The sequence below is a fragment of the Plectropomus leopardus genome, chromosome 12, assembly GCF_008729295.1.
Source record: "Plectropomus leopardus isolate mb chromosome 12, YSFRI_Pleo_2.0, whole genome shotgun sequence".
NCBI classification, from domain to species: Eukaryota; Metazoa; Chordata; class Actinopteri; order Perciformes; family Serranidae; genus Plectropomus; species Plectropomus leopardus.
Window position 1 is genome coordinate 30,211,887 of NC_056474.1, and position 20,659 is coordinate 30,232,545.

Below are 20,659 nucleotides of genomic sequence, written 5' to 3' on the forward strand. Positions count from 1 at the left end.
ATGTATATGGAGGATGTATAATGTAGATGTAAGATAGATAATTGAAAGCCAGTGGATGTGTTTCAGGGTCAACAGTGGTTTTGAGGAGCAGTTGCATCTGTATGAGGCCCTGCAGTGTGAAGTGGATACCTCCAGTCCTCTGTACAAACAGTACAGACTGACCAAGATCACTGAGAAGTACCCTGGTAACCACACGCACACACACACACACACACACACACACACACACGCACACACACACACTCACACACACATTAATTATTTGCTAAAAAAGTAGCCAAGTTATACTGTGGTATAGATTTATTATTTGTGTATTGATTTCCAACATTTTCTTTGTGTGTGTGTGTGTGTGTGTGTGTGTGTGTACACGTTTGTGTGAGAGCAGAGTTGCAGCATGTTCCCAGGGAGCTGTTTGCCATTGACCCTGCCCAATCCAGCTCTTCTGAAGTGTCCTATCGCTGCAGGAAGTGCAGGTGAAAGGGGGACAGTGGCTGAATGGGGTAAAGTTTTAGAAAGAACAAGGAAACACCTAATGCTAAGTGCAAAAATGGTGCATTTCTTTCAGAATAAACCATTTCATAAATTCTTCTGTTATCGCTCAGGTTAAATGGTTAATTAAACATTTTCGAAAATACACATACTGACTTTGTACTTCGCCTCTGCAGACGAACTCTGTTCCGTGGCTCCAGTATTCTCAGTCACCCAGTAGGAGAAGGAGCACCAGCCTTTAGTCACAAGAAGTCCAGTAACCTCACTGGTAAGAACACCAACTGGTCGTCTAGCCTAGGGGATTTCAAACTGTAGGGTATTTCAGACTGTGACTTCCTGTTTACATCCCCCAAAGTATCACAGGAATTGTAGTTTCAAAACTTTAAGAACAATGCTAGGAGAAACAAAATATTTCTTGAAGGCAGTCATTTTCATTTTCAAAGTTGTCTTCTTCAGCTCCAACTGTTGCTGACCCAAGTGACACCATGAGCAAGAACACCAGACTCCTCTGAGAAAAACAATGATTTTACTCCACTGAACAGCGGAGCTGCTGCTCTTCCGCTGCCTCCATCAGCTGTTGTGAAAGAAAAAACAAATATACACATATAGTGTACACTTAAACTGATAGTGATTTTTTTAGGTGGTTAAAATATGTTTTCTTCGGCCTCGTTCACAGCAGGACATCGTTTAGCTTCTTTGCTGGTGTTATGGGACTGAACTTAATTTATCAGAGGAGGGGGGCAGTAAATATAAAATACTTCCTTTTCAAGTTGTACGTCCCTCACCTAAGCCAAGATTAAAAAACACAAGTGCCACAGCAATGCTTACATTTTTTTTTAATGCCTGACCCATTTTGCAGCAAAAGTAACGAACAGTCCCTATCCCTAACCACCAACGGAGGGTCCCCATACTGTGCATGCTCTCTTGCTGTCATGGCTTACTTTTAAGTTATAAGTAACACTTGTGTTTTTTCTTCTATGACGTGAAATAATACTATTGCAACAATCTCACAAACTATATGTAAAATTTCAGTTTCTAATATAATATAATAAGAATGGTATGAAATGTGTTGTCATCTAGGAGGCATCCAGTGTACTTCGTACTTCATCGAACCAGTGCAGTGGATGGAACAAGCTTTACTTGGAGTGATGGATGGACAGGTATTGCATACATACACACGAGTCAGGTGTTATTAATTGGCATAAAAGGCCTCCATGGAGGGTCTCGGCCTCACTTGAACTGATTTTATTTAAGATATGCATTTACAATAAAAACAAAACAAAAAAACTTTCTGTCAATATTTAGAATTTGCACTATAACAAACTCATACATAAATCTTTATCAAAATGCCTTCAGCATATCCTTAATCAAAACCCAAACTTTCAGCGTCATATACAGCAAGTTCCCAGCAACTTTTTTTTTTTATAAAGTCAGGTAAAAATTTAAACAAAAATGAATAAATAAAAACAGCTTCATGAGGTTTTACAAAGTAAAAGTTCCTCCCATGCTAACACTGTCTTTGCGCTTTTTGATTAATTAATTTTATTTCTAATCATATAGAATAACACGCTGATACAGATAAACAGTCTTGTCAGCTAAAACACTTCCAAAAACTTTTCAGCCACCAGTAAAAAGAGTTTGACATGATGCTGACCAGAGTTAGCATTTACTTGACTATTTATTGTTTTAGTAATTTTACATCATCAAGTTTTTTGCTGTTGAGCAAATATTTGTCATGTTCTAACTGTAAATACTAGTTTAGACCACAAATAACTGGCTGGTTTCTTCAACTTTCACTCAGGAGCAAAAATCTGCCTTAACACTTGAAAGAAACTTCAACTTTTGCATGATAATTACCAATATTTAAAAAAAAAAAAAAAAAAAAAACACTAATCACTATCATTTCCCTCTGATGTTTATTTGCTCCTATATAGCTATCAACAACAGATCAACTGAGAATCCCTCAAAAAGAACTAAGAACAAGATGTTAGTCACAATCAAATTCCCATCACCTTGGAAGTCTTCTCTACATGTCGTACTTTAAACACACTGATCTCTCTATCTGTACTCATGGCACCTTCCTCTTCTTTTTTCCTCTGTGTGTGTGTGTGTGTGTGTGTGTGTAGCTGCTGTGTCCTAAGTGTAGCTCTAAACTGGGCTCATTCAGCTGGTGTGGTGATCAGTGTTCGTGTGGTCGCTGGGTCACTCCCGCCTTCCAGCTGCACCGCAACAGAGTGGACGAGATCCGACAGCTCAACATGCACAAATAACACACACTTACACTCACACTCACTCACTCATGAATGCAGTCTTGACAAACAGAAAAAGAAATAACACAGACCTCATCAACATACAGTCTAACAGGAACAATATGACAGAGAATTTTAAACCTTACATAGTTGTGTGAGAGCGTAAGTCAAGCTTGTACAGACACTTACCCAAAGGAAAAAAAAAGTTGATTTGATTGTCAAGTATGACATCTTGTGGCTTTTCAAATTGTTGCAAACTGCAATATTTTTACTAAAATATGTGCTGAAACAATCAGTCTTTTATTTGATTCATCAGTAAATGAATTATGCATTTTGTTTAATTCAATTAATAAAAAATGTCCATATTGGATGTTTTTATAGTAACAATGTGTTGATGTAAACATCCTTTAGCTGTCCAAGCTGTTTACTGAGACAAGCTGGTGAATGCAGAAATGTTTGTATCTTTACAAGCTAAAGAAACAAACATTTCTTTAGAGTTGGTAGAGACCCAAACTAGAGCTAAGAGCTGTTTTAAAATATCAAGTTCAAAGGTAACCTCTGTGATCACAGCTGGTTGCCCCCAGGTGGCAAAAAAATGTTATTTTAGGTGTAAAGTTGCATTTTTGCTGTTTTTTGCCACTTAATAACAGTTCAGTTAGCTCAAAACTGTCATAAAAAGTGAATTTTATACCACAGTTAATATTTAAATCCAAGGAGGATCCCCTTGACTTTCTACATAGTTTTTGAATCTGAAAGTAAGATAGATGACTGCTCTGTAAAACACCAATAATGTAAATAAATGAAAAATAAAAAAATACTTATATTAAAAGACAAGTCTACTGCATTGTGAACCTGGCATTTTTTTAAATTATTCAGAGATTTTCTATTTCTACAAAATTATTTGAGTGATGTTTGTGTTTAACCCTTTGAAACCTGAGCAAATGTCCTTGAAAAAAGAAAAGAAAAAGAGAGTTAAAAAAAAAAATCTGTAAGAAAATTACAAATGTCACAACTCTGCAAATCAGGTGCCACCAAAATTTCCCAATTTCCAACTCAGAGAATTTCCCACTTTTACAACTCTGGAGGGCCGGCCATGTGCTCGTAACCCGTAAAAATGGTAAATTTTGTAAATACGGTAAAACGATTATTTGCCAAGAGCATGTGAAGGGAGCATATTGCCTTTTTTTTTAGCGAGTTTACCGATTTTTTAAAAAAATCTGTGGACATGTGCTAATTTCGATGGAAATGGTGTATACGTCTATCTAATTTTACCAAAAGTGACCCAAGTCATTGCACCTTTATCTTTCTCAAGATGGCCCAGTGCCATTTCTTTTGCTGTCTAAATTCTTCCTCCACCCTGTCCATATTTTTCCATTCACATCTAACAGGGAACTCTTGGTTCCTTCCATGTGATAGTGTAGTTGGATTTAGATTGAGACAGACGTGCTAATGTGATGGACAGTGGATCCAACACAAAGATCACATTTGAACTAGTTTATTAACAGGTATTCATGTGTTTGTTGTGGACTCTAGTCTCTGACAGGCAGATGTTAAAAACACAGACCACATTCCTCGGCTGTAATTCAAATGACATAATATTTTCTACAACTGTAGCCCAGACAAACTCACTGGAAGCTGTCAAACAGAATGTTTAATACTTAAGGAATATTTCCATTCAGAAATGTTATGAGTGTGTTAATTTTTCATTGTTGTTGAATCAATTATGGTCACTCAAGTTTTTTTTTTTTTTTGCCATGGCGTTGCTTTGGTTGGTAGAGAGGCAGGATTGCGACTTTTAAATGAGAAGGATATACCAGGTGGTGGAAGAAGAACTCCATTTTTTTTACTTGAGAAAAGTTAGAAGTAGTGTACCAATGTGTACCAATAGTGTAAACTGTGTATACTTCAAGTACCAAGGGTAAAAGTAATAATCATGCATAACGGCTAATTGTGGATTAATACATACAGTATGGTGTTGTTATTCAAACAGCACGTATCATTTAGAAAATGTAATGCATGGACTAAACTACTGCTGATAAAGTGGCGTTTTCCAATGGAGTCTTTGTCTTGCTTTGAAGAGGCTCAGGTTAATATTATGTTTAGTAACATATGGGCACCACAAGATCCAGAACAGATCCAAGTAAATGTGGACACTTTCTGCAGCTGCTCGAGAACAACTTCTTGGCAAAGAGCACCAGTTTTGCCCTCTGAATCACTGGAAGGCTTGATGTGAAGCAGATGCAGGATGTGTTTGGCTGCAACAGGAAACAGCGCAGCATCAAAAGATAAACATGGTAAACATAGTAAAGTGTAATAAAATATCAGGAAAATGAGAAATTATGCTCTGTGTCTGATATAGACCTCTTCAGTTGAAGCTGAGGTCCTGTGTCAATGCCAAGACAGGTCAAGTCCCCTCCACAGGGTGCCCCTCTGACCCATTGAGGCATGGATACAGGACTTGTGGGGTGGGGGGTGTCCTGTGGTATCTGGTGCCAGGCTGTTGGTGGACCTGTAAGTCCTGTGAGTTGTGAGGTGAGGTATCAGCATGTCCCTCAGGTACTCAATCAGAGTAGGATGGGAGAATTTTGTGGCAGGTCAACGCCTTGAGTTCCTTTGTCACCTTCCTGAAGAGCTTTTGTGGTATGGCATGGCACATTGTCCTGCAGTGGGTGGGTGGGGTTTGGTTGTTCCGCAACAATGAGCCTTTCTCAATCTACATTCTTGACGGTACTTGTGTTCTTGTGGACTTGTAAAACGTCAGTCAGCCGTAGCCTAAGTGCTATTCCAATTCTAAATCCTCATCTAGCAAAATTCAGTCCAGATGCCCAGATGTGGTCTTGCTCAGCCCGTTTAATCACGGATGCTTTGGGACATGACTTGAGTGGACTTGGTTCAGCCATGTGTCCCATAATGCATTTTTTACACGAGAATGTAGATGTTTAGAATTCAAATCTGTGGTCAATTTATCAAGTTAGAGCCTAATTGAAAATTGACATCCCGTTTTTTTTGTTTTTTTTTTTAGAGATGTACGCAAGTCCAAACTTGGCAAACTTGGCATTGAGAAAGGTCTGATTTTTGGGTGGTAGGTGCCTGGCAAGTGGCATCTACGTGAATGCCAGGGCCTGATATTTCCCAGCAGAACATTGCATAGTTATTAGATGACTGCTAATTATTGTAATGAGATGATTCTCTTTACTTTTGTGACAGGTTTTAATCATGTGGCAGGGTCACAGCACCAGCACAGCTATCACCCCGATCAAGTGCAGCCAAGGTTGCAGCCAGTATCTGGGAAAACTAGTAAACAAGGGGTAGGAATGCTCCGGAGAGACAACGGAGTTAGCGTAATGCAGTAAGCGTTATGCAGTAAACATAAATGAAATCATTTTGATTTAGTTCAGCTCAGCACACAACAAGAGAAACATAAGTGAGGAAATTAACAAAGCGCTAAAGTCAAGAGGGAGTGAGGTCCAAACAACTTTATTAAATAAGGTAACATAGTTTTTCTTTTCTGTATTTTTCTTTTGTGGTGGTTTGTGTTGTTTACTGGCACATGGTAAAATGAATCATTCTTTCAACACTGGATTGTGTTTTCAATGTGCTAACTGGCTAACTAGCGTCAAGATGGTCCTCCGGTTTCATAATTTTAATCATAATTACAGACAACCGCCGTCTGTTGGTATGGAGAGTTATTTCCTCTCATACAGGCAGACAACGTATGTGCTTGTTGTCCGCTGGTTGTAGTCTTTGCAGTTTGTTTGTGTGCAACTTTTTGTCCGAGACATAGGCAACATGCAGCTTCATTGCCGCCACTTTTTTGATGTGAGTTCTGTGTGAACAAAATTATGACCTTTAGGTAATGTGTGGTTTGCACCATCTGGCCTACTGCAAGGTGCAGTTTGCCCACTCTGAAGCAATGATAGTGATAAAAACCGATAATGGCAATTTAATGGACTGATTATTTTGAAAGGGGTGCATCTTCTAATTTTGAGATAAAAATTTGTGACATTTATATACTTTGGTTTGTTTAGTGGGGACTTGTGACTCGTGGATGTCTTGAAGGCTTTTCCACCCTTAAAAAAAATAGAATTGTGAAAAAATCAGAATCAGAATCAGAATCAGAATCACGTTTATTGGCCAAGTTCAACAAATAAGGAACAAGGAATTTTTTCCGGGTTGGCAATGCTCACAGTACAGGGGAGGGAAATAAGCTAGGGATAAGAAAAATAGAAAAAAAGACAGACATAGACATGTAATTGTATTTACAAAAGGAAGAGATAGAGAATATATACAAATGTACAGTATGTAATTAAAAAAAATGTGAATTTTTGTAATTACTGAATTGCTTTTATTAAGTTATATAGATGAATAATAAATGAAGTTAGTATTTATGGTAAAATAACATCAGATGTCATCATTACTCTGCATGCCATGTCCTGAACTGCCACTACTCAGATCCATAGGACAATTTTTGACAATATTTGGAGCACAACATCTTTTGGAAGGCCCTACATCATCTGAGCAGATTAATATTTACTGTGATAGTGAGTTCAGATGAGTGCAAGGCTCTGAGTACAGTATGTGGATTGTTACAGTGATTGGTGTTAAGTGAACTGGCCTCACCAGCGCTGTCCTGTGGCTCAGCAGTCCTGTCCAGCAGACGCCTGGAAAACTGGAACATACAAACACACTCTGGAAATTTGGTGCAGAAATGATGAGGAGTGGCGAAAAACAGCGACCGCCAAAACAAAGAGAGGGTTATGTAAAAGAAATGGAAAAAGGGGTTAAATAAGGTAAAGTGACAATGTGTGAAAATGACTTAAAAAGAAAGGAAAGAGAGACTGGGCATGTGGTCTGCGTTTTCCATGCTCTCATAAGCAATGGCACCAAGAATCAATGAAAGGGGGCTTCCCGTGTGTGTGTGTGTGTGTGTGTGTGTGTGTGTGTGTGTGTGTGAGAGAGAGAGAGAGAGAGAGAGAGAGATGGGACTATATGTGCAACTATTCAGAAAACTGTAATATGCACAAAATCAGCTTAGAATCTGCAGTTGCAGACCAACATAGAAAAGTGTGAAAAATGATATTTTACCACATTACACACAATCTCCTCACAGGAAGCATTTCAGTTATTTGATCTGAAACACTGTGCATTCCACAGTGCTTCAGCAGTGCTGTCTAAAATATCACATCTTCATCTTTGACATCATCTAGAAAGTCTGCTATATCTGAATATGCTCTTCTGATGAGTACTATGTGGATATGATGACTAATCCTTTATAGAGAGCGTATTTTCGTGTCTTTACCCACACTTTGATGTACAACATGTTTAGCTAATAACTAGCATTTTTTAAAAGACAAATTGCACTATAGAACCGCTATGAAGTCCTTTCTTTGCACCGCCTTTGCATTTTTTCACAGACCCAAACAACATTCATATCATACCACTCCAGTGTGTGATTTTAGATAGCATGCTGGCATCGTGGAAACAAAAGAGGAGTGATGGGGGGGACTTTTAACACAACAGTGTCGGCCCTTTCTCGTGATATATAGGTTAACGCTTAATTTCCACCAGATCCGCGTGCGGTCCGGCTCTGCTCCGTCACAGCAGATGGAGCAAATAGATTACACTCTAGTCTATGTGTGAATTTCCACTAGCTCTGCTGCATTGTGGACTGACTCCGTCTCAGCTCTGGCAGTCCAGAGGGTTGCGGATCAGATATGCAAGCCTCCTATTTTTGCTGGACGCCGGATCACTTCACATAAATTGTGCCAAATTTAACACAGAGCAGACAGGAAATCAGACAGCGATACAACATAAAACATCCGGTGACTTTTCAGAATAGGACACTCCGTGTTCCTGTACACTACCGCAGCAAAGCTGGGTCAAGTTTTTTTTTTTTTTACGAACGGCAGACGACCCCTCTGTTTCATAACCGGAGCCGCCTGAATCAGCAAAGCTGCCGCACCGACGGACCGGCTTCTCGTCCAGAGACAGCCAGTCGGAGGTGCAGATTTTATCCTAGTTGCGGCTTCTGTAGCATCACTTTGTCAGCTTCCAGACCCGCACGTGGCACCTTGAACGTGTCAGTAGGTGCGGGATTGTCTCCAAAGTTATCACTGGGGGGCTCCCACAGCTCAAAAGTAAGGGCCATTGTCAGCAGGATTCAAACGTGCGCAGGGAAGCCCCAGAGGCTTTTCTAATCCATTGCCTTAGCCACAGCCCACAGCGTGGCTAGTGAGCAACTTTCCCCAATGTTTTAGAACCCTCTTCCACAGCTGAGAGAAAACACGCTCTTACTAAGCGCACGTCAACGTCACATAGTGGCTTTGTTGCAAGCCCACTTTGTGCTCTGCAGTGCGTGCTTTGACAGAGTCTGATTGTCTCACTTCTTTACCAGGAGTGCCTCGCCAAACAGAGCCACCGTTTTTCGTCTTTCCATAATACCTGCTGGAGATGCCGGGGATTGAACCCGGGGCCTCATACATGCAAAGCATGCGCTCTTCCACTGAGCTACATCCCCCGGTGCACGCGCAGTGTTTGTGTAGCCGGTGCCTGGGTGACAGAAGAAGCAATCTGGCCACAAGAATTGAGGTCAACTTTGTACACTGCCTTAAAAGCTGTTGACTGCAACGGCTGGAAGTATAACCTGGTTCGATTTCTTGCAGCACTTTGACACCAATCACTGTAGAAGAGTAGGGCATTTGCTGCCTTACTGCCTACAAAAGCGAGGCCAGTGTACTTCCGCTCGAAGCGAGGGACTGCGATGGCCGGGAATCGAACCCGGGTCAACTGCTTGGAAGGCAGCTATGCTTACCACTATACCACCATCGCCGCACATTTTGCATTTTTGTTGAAAATTTCGAAATTTATCTGGGCAGTGACGACGAAAAGAGTGTAAAGCAGAACGTCGCCGCCGGGCACCCGCTGCTCAAAAGTGCCTCGCGTTTGTCGGCAGGATTCGAACCTGCGCGGGGAGACCCCAATGGATTTCTAGTCCATCGCCTTAACCACTCGGCCACGACAACCAGAAACGGCACAGCCGACCGACCCCCGAGACCAGCACGGCTGCGCACGAAGCCATGTACTGCACAGTCGGCACTTTCCCTGGGCATTGAGACTGAAAAGAGCCCTGCATTCAAAATGTGCAAGATGGCTGCATCAAGGGGGGCGGGTCGCGTCAGGCACTCGTTGCATGTTACAATGTGGTCCAGGAAGTCCATTTTACAACTCTGGAAAGTGACCACAACAATTTGATCTTGCTTCACCAAAGTAAACATTTGTAACACAGCACCGCAGCTGAAAAGTAATATTGCTGGAGGGAGCGCTGGCACGTAATTGATGGCCCACCGCAGCGGCTTTGCGGGTGACGCCGTGCACTACCGCAGCAAAGCTGGGTCAGGTTTTTTTTTTTTTTTTACGAACGGCAGACGACCCCTCTGTTTCATAACCGGAGCCGCCTGAATCAGCAAAGCTGCCGCACCGACGGACCGGCTTCTCGTCCAGAGACAGCCAGTCGGAGGTGCAGATTTTATCCTAGTTGCGGCTTCTGTAGCATCACTTTGTCAGCTTCCAGACCCGCACGTGGCACCTTGAACGTGTCAGTAGGTGCGGGATTGTCTCCAAAGTTATCAATGGGGGGCTCCCACAGCTCAAAAGTAAGGGCCACTGTCAGCAGGATTCAAACGTGCGCAGGGAAGCCCCAGAGGCTTTTCTAATCCATTGCCTTAGCCACAGCCCACAGCGTGGCTAGTGAGCAACTTTCCCCAATGTTTAGAACCCTCTTCCACAGCTGAGAGAAAACACGCTCTTACTAAGCGCACGTCAACGTCACATAGTGGCTTTGTTGCAAGCCCACTTTGTGCTCTGCAGTGCGTGCTTTGACAGAGTCTGATTGTCTCACTTCTTTACCAGGAGTGCCTCGCCAAACAGAGCCACCGTTTTTCGTCTTTCCATAATACCTGCTGGAGATGCCGGGGATTGAACCCGGGGCCTCATACATGCAAAGCATGCGCTCTTCCACTGAGCTACATCCCCCGGTGCACGCGCAGTGTTTGTGTAGCCGGTGCCTGGGTGACAGAAGAAGCAATCTGGCCACAAGAATTGAGGTCAACTTTGTACACTGCCTTAAAAGCTGTTGACTGCAACGGCTGGAAGTATAACCTGGTTCGATTTCTTGCAGCACTTTGACACCAATCACTGTAGAAGAGTAGGGCATTTGCTGCCTTACTGCCTACAAAAGCGAGGCCAGTGTACTTTCCGCTCGAAGCGAGGGACTGCGATGGCCGGGAATCGAACCCGGGTCAACTGCTTGGAAGGCAGCTATGCTTACCACTATACCACCATCGCCGCACATTTTGCATTTTTGTTGAAAATTTCGTAATTTTTCTGGGCAGTGACGAGGAAAAGGGTGTAAGCAGAACGTCGCCGCCGGGCACCCGCTGCTCAAAAGTGCCTCGCGTTGTCGGCAGGATTCGAACCTGCGCGGGGAGATCCCCAATGGATTTCTAGTCCATCGCCTTAACCACTCGGCCACAAAGTAAACATTTGTAACACTTTGTAAAGTAATATTGCTGGACGGAGCGCTGGCACATATAGTCGAAGCCACCTGAATCAGCAAAGCTGCCGCACCGACGGACCGGCTTCTCATCCAGAGACAGCCAGTCTGAGGGAGATTAGCCAGTCGGAGGCGCAGATTGTATTTAAAATAAATTATTATTATTATTATTATTATTATTTATCATTATTTTTATTATTATCATTATAATATTGTATATTTATTTTATTTATTTACCATCGCAGCACAAAATGCTTTTTTATGTAAAATTTTGAAATTTACCTGGGCAGTGACAATGAAAAGAGGTTTAAAGGAGAACGTCGCCGCCGGGCACCCGCTGCTGATGGATGAGGGAGCACCGAGGCGGAGCCGTAACGCAACGCACATGCAAGTGGTGGAAATCAGGGGTCACATGGGCATCAGTAGAGCTTTTTAAAAAATAACAAAGGCATAACACGTCAATTGCCGTCATTTACTGTCCTGTTATATGTCGGCTGATCTGGTCCTCTGCTCCAAGGGTAAGGAGCTCCTGAGCCTCATTGTTTTCCCAATTTTTCCCTATCCTGGTCAACATGTCACACCTGTCCTGCCCATGGTCCTGTCCTGCCTGGTGTCTCTTTCTACAGAAAAATTTTGGCGCCGTTACAACCACTGCTGACTTAGGCCATGTTTAGACGAGAGCGGCTCTACTGAAAAAGGAAACGTTGTTTTCTTTTGAGTCTACATGAACTGTTGCAGTGTAAACAGCCCCTTAAAATTGACACAACTCCCCCATTGTAACAAAGGAACATGCCATCCAGTGCAACAATCAAGCCCATTGATGTGTCTTAATAGTTTTTTGCAAACAGTTGAGTTCACAGTGGAAGAAGATACATAAGCTTTGATACACACAAAAAACTGAGGATTAGAAAAATATAGAAGAGCATCAGACTGACCACAGCCAAAGTAGCTATACCTCACCTGGCACCACAAAAACAAAGGCAAGAGGACAATGAATAGGAAAGATATTGGTTTTGCACCAATTAAAATTGAAAATACTCATTTCTGGCTGTTTTTATGTGAAAAACATGGTATTTTAGTTTTGTGAGATTTGATGTGAAAGTCTGTGGTTTTGATTATATTGGAAACGCAGTGAGATGTTGTTGATACTGCGCCCTGTCTGTCTTTTCCCAGCTGTTGTTCACATCTGGCTAACACTAATATATCCTCTGAGGCAGAGACTAAACAGTTACTTGATTCTATTATTAAATTACAGAGCCCTACAATCAGTGGTTTTATACTGGTCCTTTGGGGGTGTTGGACTCCCCTTAGCAGACAACTCTTCCTGCACTTTGTTCAACTGTCCATGAAAGTGTCCTCCTCCTTTCTCCTCAGATGTTTTTTGTTTATGTTTATAGCCTTCTCAAAAAGTGCAGGATGAAAAAAAGCCTTGATTTAAGTGCACTGAATAAGACGTGCATGGCATGTGACTTTACATTAAATTAATTGAACATGTTTGCAGTTACTGATCTGGTGAGCAGGGACATGTTGGTAGATTCCCAGGACAGCCAGTGCTCTTACTTTAGTACTCCTGAGGGTCTGTAGCAGTGTGTCTGCTAATAAAGCTGACACTGAGTGATTGCACTAACAAAACTAAGTGATTCCAGATGTTGTTTGAAACACAGAAAATGTTCAGTGGCTTATTTTTTGTTGTCACAATGCCCGAATTGTTCCTTCAATGGTCATAATGAGTGTTGTTCGTATAAAGATGCCACTTTAGTGATCAGACCCTTCTGTTTTTCGTTTCTGTCTTCTGTCTGTCTCCTGATCCGTCCTGCAGACCTTACAGTGATGAAACTGAAATGGATTTTCCATTTGCAGATTGCAGTAAAACCTTTAGTTCACACTTTTACAGTTTGAAGAGGGAAAATTTAGTATTTTCTCAACACATGAGGCATATGCGCCCCGACAACTTATCACCACTTAAAGTCTATTTTTGGTCTCTGACAGGCTCATTTTGTTATTGTAATGGTGCGTGCCCACCATACGTGATTGCACCTGACAACAAATCCACTCCCATGCATTTTGTATTGGAAGCGACTGATTCGCTGTACAAACAGGGAGTGTACAGGCAGTGTAAAAGGGGCTACAGTTCTGGATAATGGGATGGCCCAAGCCATTAACCTGTAATACGTTGCCTTTAATTGAAGATGAACACATACATGTAAAATAACAACCCACCACATGTTCTGAATGATTCTGCAGACTCGCCTGTTCTCAGTTCTTATGTCATTATGACAATGCCAGGTTACTGAAAATATGAAACATTTATGTGTGAAGGATTGTGATAGTCAGTGCCCCTGGACCACTTTGAATCATTTTATATGTGTGCTGACTTGACTCAACAGGAACTGTCAGCTAATAAACTGCAGCATATTAAGCAGGCTATTGTTCAAGCCTGTTCTCATTCTAAACTCTTAAAATACAGCTGCTTTGAAATTGCTTTTGGTGTAAGTTTGCAATACCAAAAGCTGCCTCATACCCTTATGAATTGTGGCAGGATGCCGTCAGGTTGAAATGCTGCCAGTTACAACTTAAGTAGGGTGGGCAGGAGGGGCAGTGGATGGGTCCAACAAAGCAGACTTTCGTGCAGGAGTATGGCGTTCGCTTTCTCTCTGAATGTGATGTTTTTTTCTACATCTAGCCATTAGAGCTTTTATTCTCTGCCCGAAACCGGTTGGGCCTGACCTGACCTGCCGGGATTTGGTCGCTGCATCACCATCGCTGTGGATACTAGATGCACTGAGGGGTGCAGCCTGCTTTGCTGAACCTGTCATGCTTGAGATGACAAACAAAAGGAAGAGAAAAAGGGGAAGTGGTGCAAGGGAACAGTTAGCACCTCGCTTGTATTACATGTTTTAATATTAAAAAATATTTATATATTTCTTATATACGAAATATAATATAGTATAACCCTATTTTTACAGTACAAATTCAGGTTTTTAATTGGGCTTGGTCCCAAACCTGCAGCCGTGGGTTGGGCTTAGACAGAAACTGTGCAATTTCATGTAGAATAGGGCCTCATTTTTGGGCCCAATCAAAGCTCTGCTTACCATGTGCCTCCTTCATTTGTAGAAGCAATTGCATTTGTTGACATCCTAGCATTGGCTACCATGTGCTTTTGTTGCCGAAACATAATCAAGTGCAACGTAATCCCACCATGTGCTTATGTTATCTCGGAAAATCAACAGCAGAAGGAGGAGAACACCAAGAGTGCAATATGCAGACCTGTAGGTCCACTGCAAAGCGGCAACATGTGACGACTTGGGATGAGAACGTGTTTATCATTCTCATTTTCCTGCTCAAAAAGAAGCACTTTGGGATGGAGACGTCCAGACTGCCTTTGGAGAAAATGACATCATATTCATACAGCAGATGTTGACGTCTGGATCAGTTAGTTGCATCATAAATAATCAGAGCTTTTATGTGGATGTCTGACACTCTGGCTTGCTTATTGTCCACACCAGAACACAAGATGACTTTGATTAACCTACTTCCTGTAACCCAATGAAGAGTTAACAGCAGGAGAGCAAAGCAGTGACACAATGGAGGATGTGAGTCACACGTAAACCCCCGACCTTAGGACTCTGCGGTTTCTGTGTGTGGACTTATGGGAGAGCAAGACGGGGATCTCTACTGCAGAGATCTGCTGCTGTGATCAGACTTACAGGAAAGGTGATTTTTCTTGGTCATTATTGAAAAGAATGTAAAAGACTTTTGGCAGGGAACTGTGGGAGTCTGTCTGTGCAGTATTTGCACATTCATGCAAGACCTCTTCCAGAATGAGTTATTTCTGTGTTTCTTTTTCTAATAACATTTCCAAACTCTGGTTGCAGACAGGCACGGCAAACTAAATTTATTTTCCAGTGTGTGTGATTGAAGTGTGATTGAGCACCGTCTAACCTCCAGCTCTTTTATGCTTTCTGACAATTCTTCACTTTTACAGCCCTATGAGCTACCTGAGCCGCTTGTCATTTTCTGATACTCCCAGCATTTTGTACAAACCACAACAAAACCAAGTCTGTCCATATTTCACTGGCATTTTTTTTCTCTGTCTGTCTGCGACGCTCAGAGTAACAAACCAGATGTTGTAATAATGTCTGGGAGACTCATCAGCTCTCTCTCCTGTCTCCCTACCTCTCATCTCGGCTTCTCCCTTTCCTCTCCGCTCGTCATATTTCCCACCACTCTCCTCCTCCCTTCACCTCTGCATGCTCTCTCTTCATCACTCCCCTCTCCGCTGCTTTCTAGTGTTTCCTCTCTTACAGCATCAAGGTCTGGCTGGAAGCTGAAGTCTCTGCGTTTCATTTCATATCATATACAAACAATATATTTAATCCTCCAAAACCTCTTGACCTCTTAGTTTCCCCTAAATGCCTCACTAGAATTCTGTGAATATAGCAAAAACTTAATTCACAAAAAAATGGGAGCATCATCAACATTATATTTTTTATCAGTATGTTTCCATTTCCATTGATTTGTTTTTTCTAACAAATGTCAACAACAATAACTAACCCATCCTAAAACTGGCTTGGTTCCATCAGTCGTACCAAATTCATATTCATAATTGGCAGTCATCATTTTTTGAACGACATACTATACTATGAAGTTTTGTGGGGGTTTTTGTACTATACTATAACATTTTTATGACATTTTCAGCAACAGGCTACACAATGACGTTTTTTTGCATTTTTGGATGACATACTATACCAGCTTTCAATTAAAATTCAAAGGGGTCCTGCTTGCTAAAATTCCCTCCCAGCAAAGGTCCGCACCTCATGCCTAAATTCAGAATCAGGATTAATTGAATATTTTTACCTCGATTACGATTAATGAATGATTATTTTGCTTTTTTTGTGGTTTGTTTTTTTTGTACTCATAGTTCACTAACACAGTTTCATGTGACCATGGTGTCTTAGCGTGTAATTAGCATATGATTTCTTATTATTTGTTAAACCTTCCAGCATTATATGAAAATTAAAGCTCCATCTTAAAAAAACTTTAGGTAAATTTAAGCATATTGTGCTGATAATAGGCCAACCTCTCCTGACTGCAGGACTCTGACTTTAACTTCTGTGCTATTAATCATTTTACTCAGGAATTAAAAGCTTTTGAGTAGGCCCACTTCTCCTATAGCTGCCAACAGCCTGCCAATATTCCCAGTTAGAGGAAGGGACAAAAATAAGGTCATGTGCTTGTGACCCCAGGCCCTATAAACATTACATCTGCCCCTGGTAATAATAATGAGAGCTCAGCGCGAGTGGCTGGATGAGACAGGGAGAGTCCTCATGTTTCTAAATAATTCCTTCTAAGTCTGATTAAACCTGAAACTCACACAATAAATTGCCCTGCAGTACTCCTTAAAAAATTATTCTTACATTCATCATTCTTACATTTTATTACAACTTAGCCACGAGTCCGGATAGGATGAAGTCCGTATCCGCCAGCTCTGTCCACTGAGCCACCAGGCACCCCCTTTTGGCCGTTTTTTAATCATACTATACTGTGGCATGTCTCAACATGCTATACTAAGTGCTTTTCAGCTGTTTTTTGGACATTTGTCGGCCTTATATTGTGTGCTTTCGATGTTAAGTCAACTGTGGAGGATGAAAAGTTCGCTGGTAAGATCAGTAAGGACCACAAAAATGACCTAAAAACATTATAGTATAGTATGTTGTGAAAAAAGACCCCAAATGCCACAAAAACATCAAAGTATAGTATGTTTTCCAAAAATGTCGTAGTATAGTATGTTGTCCAAAAATGCATAAAAACATCATAGTTGCCGCTCTTCCTGAGGTTTCTTCCTTTTTTTCCCCCCGGTTTCAGGGGTTCTCTTTCGGGAGTTTTTTTTTTGGGGTGATGTGAGGGTCTAAGGGCAGACGGATGTCGTACACTGTAAAGCCCTCTGAGGCAAACCATGTTTTGTGATAATGGGCTCTATGAATAAAATTAACTTGACTTGACTTGACTATAACATGTCATTCATAAAATTCATAGACTGATAGCTAGATAGCTAGATTCTTTATTAATCTAACATGAAATTACATTTGTTACATTTATGTTGTTAACAAAAAAGCATATATTAAAGCATATATGTGTGTGTGTGTGTGTGTTTGTATATGTGTATATATATATATGTAATTATTAACTCATAAATAAATACTGTATGACAAATTCTTATAATCCTCAATTCTAAGAAACATATCCTACTTAATAATAAATACTTTGCAGTGAATAAAGTTTCAGTGTAAAAGAATGCAGTAATTTAAAGCAATGGTTATTTTAAGGCATTAAAAAGTCTAATGGCAGCAGGCAGGAAAGTCTTCCTGCAGTGTTCAGACTTGCATCTTGGTGGAATCAACCTGTGGCTGTATGTGCTCTGCCGAAACACCTGCAAGGGTGTGGAAGGGGTTGGTGGGATTTTCCATAATGCTCTTTAGTTTTAGAGCATTCTCCTCTATTCCACCTGCTGAATGGAATACAGTTCAGAGCCAACAATAGAGCCTGCCTTGTTAATCAGTTTGTTGTTTTTGTCGGCTGTACGAGCACCCTCTCCTCAGCACACTACACCAAAGAACAAAGCACTGGCCACAGCAGACTGGTAGACCGTGCACAGCAGGGGTCTGCAGATGTTAAAGGGCCTCAGCTTTCTTAAAAAGTACAGTTGGCTTTGGCCTTTTTTGTACAGAGCCTCCATCTGGGTCTTCCAGTCCAGCTTGTTGTCAAGCTGCACCCCCAGGTATCTGTAGCTGAATTCAAGCTCCACTTCAGTACCCCTAATGTCAACTGGGACTGGTTTGGGCCTCTTTCTCCCAAGGTCTACAACCATCTCCTCCGCCTCATCTCCTCAGTTTTGGAGATGCTGAGCTGCAGATGGTTGTCATTACAGTCAGCAAACACTCCAACAGTAGCCCTGTACTCCTCCATACCTCCGCTATCAATGAGACCAGATCTGAAAAAAAAGATTAAAACGTCATAGTTTATGTTGTTGAAAAAATGCATAAAATGTCATATTATAGTATGTTGTTCAAAAAATGATCACAACATCATAGTGTATTATATTATGACATGCTATACTATGTAGTTTTCGGTCGATTTTTCAACGTGCTTTATTGTGTTTCTGGCTGGTTTTTTTTGACATACTATACTATGACCTGTCTCGATATGGTATACTAAGTGGTTTTCAGCTGTTTTTTTGGACATTTTTCGGCCTGCACTTTCAACATGAAGTCAACTATGGAGGATGATAAGCTGGCTGGTAAGATCAGTATGGACCACAAGAATGACCTAAAAAAATTACAGATTACTGTATAGTATGTTGTCCAAAAATGCATAAAAACATCATAGTATTTTATGTCATCCAAAGATGCATAAAAACATCATAGTATAGTATGTCGTCCAAAAATGCATAAAAACATCATAGTATAGTATGTTGTCCAAAGATGCATAAAAACATCATAGTATAGCATGTCGTCCCAAAAAGGCATAAAAAAGTCATTGTATAGTAAATCGTTCAAAAATGCATGAAAACATCATAGTATAGCATGTCGTCCAAAAAATTCTGAAAACATCATAGCATAGTATATAATTTTAAAAAATGTTTAGTACATGGTATATACATATATAGTACAATATGTATAGTATATGGCATACACATATATAATATAATATGTCCTCCAAAATTGTAAAAAAATGACTAGGTATTTTGTGTCATCCAAAATAGCATAATAAGGTCATATTAAGGTATATTGCACAATTTATTCATTCTATGGTATGTTGTCAAAATAGCATAAAAAGTCATAGCATAGTATACACATACACTATAGTATGTTTTCCAAAAAAGTAATGAAACTAGATAATATTCTATATCATCCAAAATACCATCAAAAAATAATTGTATAGCAAGTCGTTCAAATCTGCATTAAAACAGCAGAAAACAGTCACGGTATAGTATGTAGTTCGAAATTGCATTAAATAAAGTCAGAGCATAGCACTTCATTTAATACAGCATAAAATGTCATACTGTGTATCAGTGAAAAAGAGCAGAAAAATGACATTCTATATTGTCATCCAAAGTAGCATGCTCAAGTTTGTAGTAAAAAGTTAAAAAGGGGTTGACAGATAATCAACACAAAGTTGTTATTGCTTTTCTGCTGCATACTCAAAAATTTTGAAAAAATGAATTGATGTGAATTTATTACACAATAAAGAAAGGTGCCCCATGGGTAAAGGCCTTAACTATTTCCAATCATCATTAATCATTGATTTGATCTGTGAGGATCATTTTGCAATTATACTCCCAAACATTAGGATTCTATGTTCTGATTGTATGTTTAAGACATATGAATATCTGATTCTTGTATTGTCTTGTCAGTTTGCAATTTAAGTTCAACTAAAGTGGAGAAACCTGGAGTGACAAAACAAGATTATTTTGGCATTTGTTCATCCCTCCTCTGACATTTGACCTCTACATACATCTCTCTCATTATCTATCTTTCCCTTTCTCTTTTCTTTGTCTTTCCTTACGGCTTTTTTAATCTACCATTTTTACTTTTTTATTTGTCATTCCATCCTTTAAACAGACTACTTTAGCAGATTTTTTTGTCATCTCTTCTCATGTCTTCCATAATCTGCTGCACACTAACGGTCTCGATCTTTCTCCTCTCTCTCTCTCCCTTTCTTTTTCTTTCTTTGTACAGATTTGAAGCCCAGTGGTAGTCAGGAATGTGTATGCAGATACCGCTGCTATCTTGAAACCAGACATTATGCAGTGTGTGTGTGTGTGTGTGTGTGCGCGTGTGTGCGTGTGTGTGTGTGTGTGTTGTAAACCAGACATTTGGCTCTGTAAACTTGGACAGATACGACTGTGTTTTGTAAAGTATGTGTGTGTGTGTGTGTGTGTGTGTGGTCCTCATGTAGACATTTGAACCAAGTGGTTTAAAGACAGTTGACACACACACAAATACAGACACACAGACACACATTCAGCTTGGTAAGTCAGTTGATATGAATGGGAGCCTTTCTTCTACATCCTGCTAGGTGGTCACTTACCACACACACATGCAACACACACACACACACACACACAGACATATACACACGTGCACCCCACCCCCGCACCCCCACACACACACACACACACACACACACACACATAAACATGACGGTTATATAACTTTTGATGTCATCTCCAGTCGGCTTTACTGGAACATTCCTGCTTTAAGTCGTGCATTTGTAATTTGTTTGTGTTGTTTGTATATTTTGGAATCATTTTGTCTGAAACATTCTCTTCACTATAGTTGAATTTGAGTGGTACTTTAGGTGAACTGCA

At 40.7% G+C, this 20,659-nt stretch overlaps 1 protein-coding gene and 6 non-coding genes across 7 annotated transcripts; 1 reads left to right on the forward strand and 6 right to left on the reverse strand.

Annotated features, from left to right (window-relative positions):
• Window positions 1-55: 55 nt before the first annotated feature.
• On the forward strand, window positions 56-3,572 carry dusp12 (dual specificity phosphatase 12). Its single transcript, XM_042498338.1, has 5 exons — window positions 56-185; window positions 386-473; window positions 666-757; window positions 1,570-1,649; window positions 2,616-3,572. The coding sequence occupies exons 1-5, from the start codon at window positions 56-58 to the stop codon at window positions 2,757-2,759; spliced, it is 534 nt and encodes a 177-aa protein (XP_042354272.1). The 3' UTR covers window positions 2,760-3,572.
• A 5,611-nt stretch (window positions 3,573-9,183) lies between these two features.
• Window positions 9,184-9,255, reverse strand: trnaa-ugc. Its single transcript has one exon. It is a non-coding gene; the product is annotated as a tRNA-Ala (tRNA).
• Window positions 9,256-9,494: 239 nt separating this feature from the next.
• Window positions 9,495-9,566, reverse strand: trnag-ucc. The gene has a single exon. It is a non-coding gene; the product is annotated as a tRNA-Gly (tRNA).
• Window positions 9,567-9,677: 111 nt separating this feature from the next.
• On the reverse strand, window positions 9,678-9,760 carry trnas-aga. Its single transcript has one exon. It is a non-coding gene; the product is annotated as a tRNA-Ser (tRNA).
• A 937-nt stretch (window positions 9,761-10,697) lies between these two features.
• trnaa-ugc lies at window positions 10,698-10,769 on the reverse strand. The gene has a single exon. It is a non-coding gene; the product is annotated as a tRNA-Ala (tRNA).
• A 240-nt stretch (window positions 10,770-11,009) lies between these two features.
• Window positions 11,010-11,081, reverse strand: trnag-ucc. Its single transcript has one exon. It is a non-coding gene; the product is annotated as a tRNA-Gly (tRNA).
• Window positions 11,082-11,191: 110 nt separating this feature from the next.
• trnas-aga lies at window positions 11,192-11,277 on the reverse strand. Its single transcript has one exon. It is a non-coding gene; the product is annotated as a tRNA-Ser (tRNA).
• Between the last annotated feature and the right edge of the window lie 9,382 nt (window positions 11,278-20,659).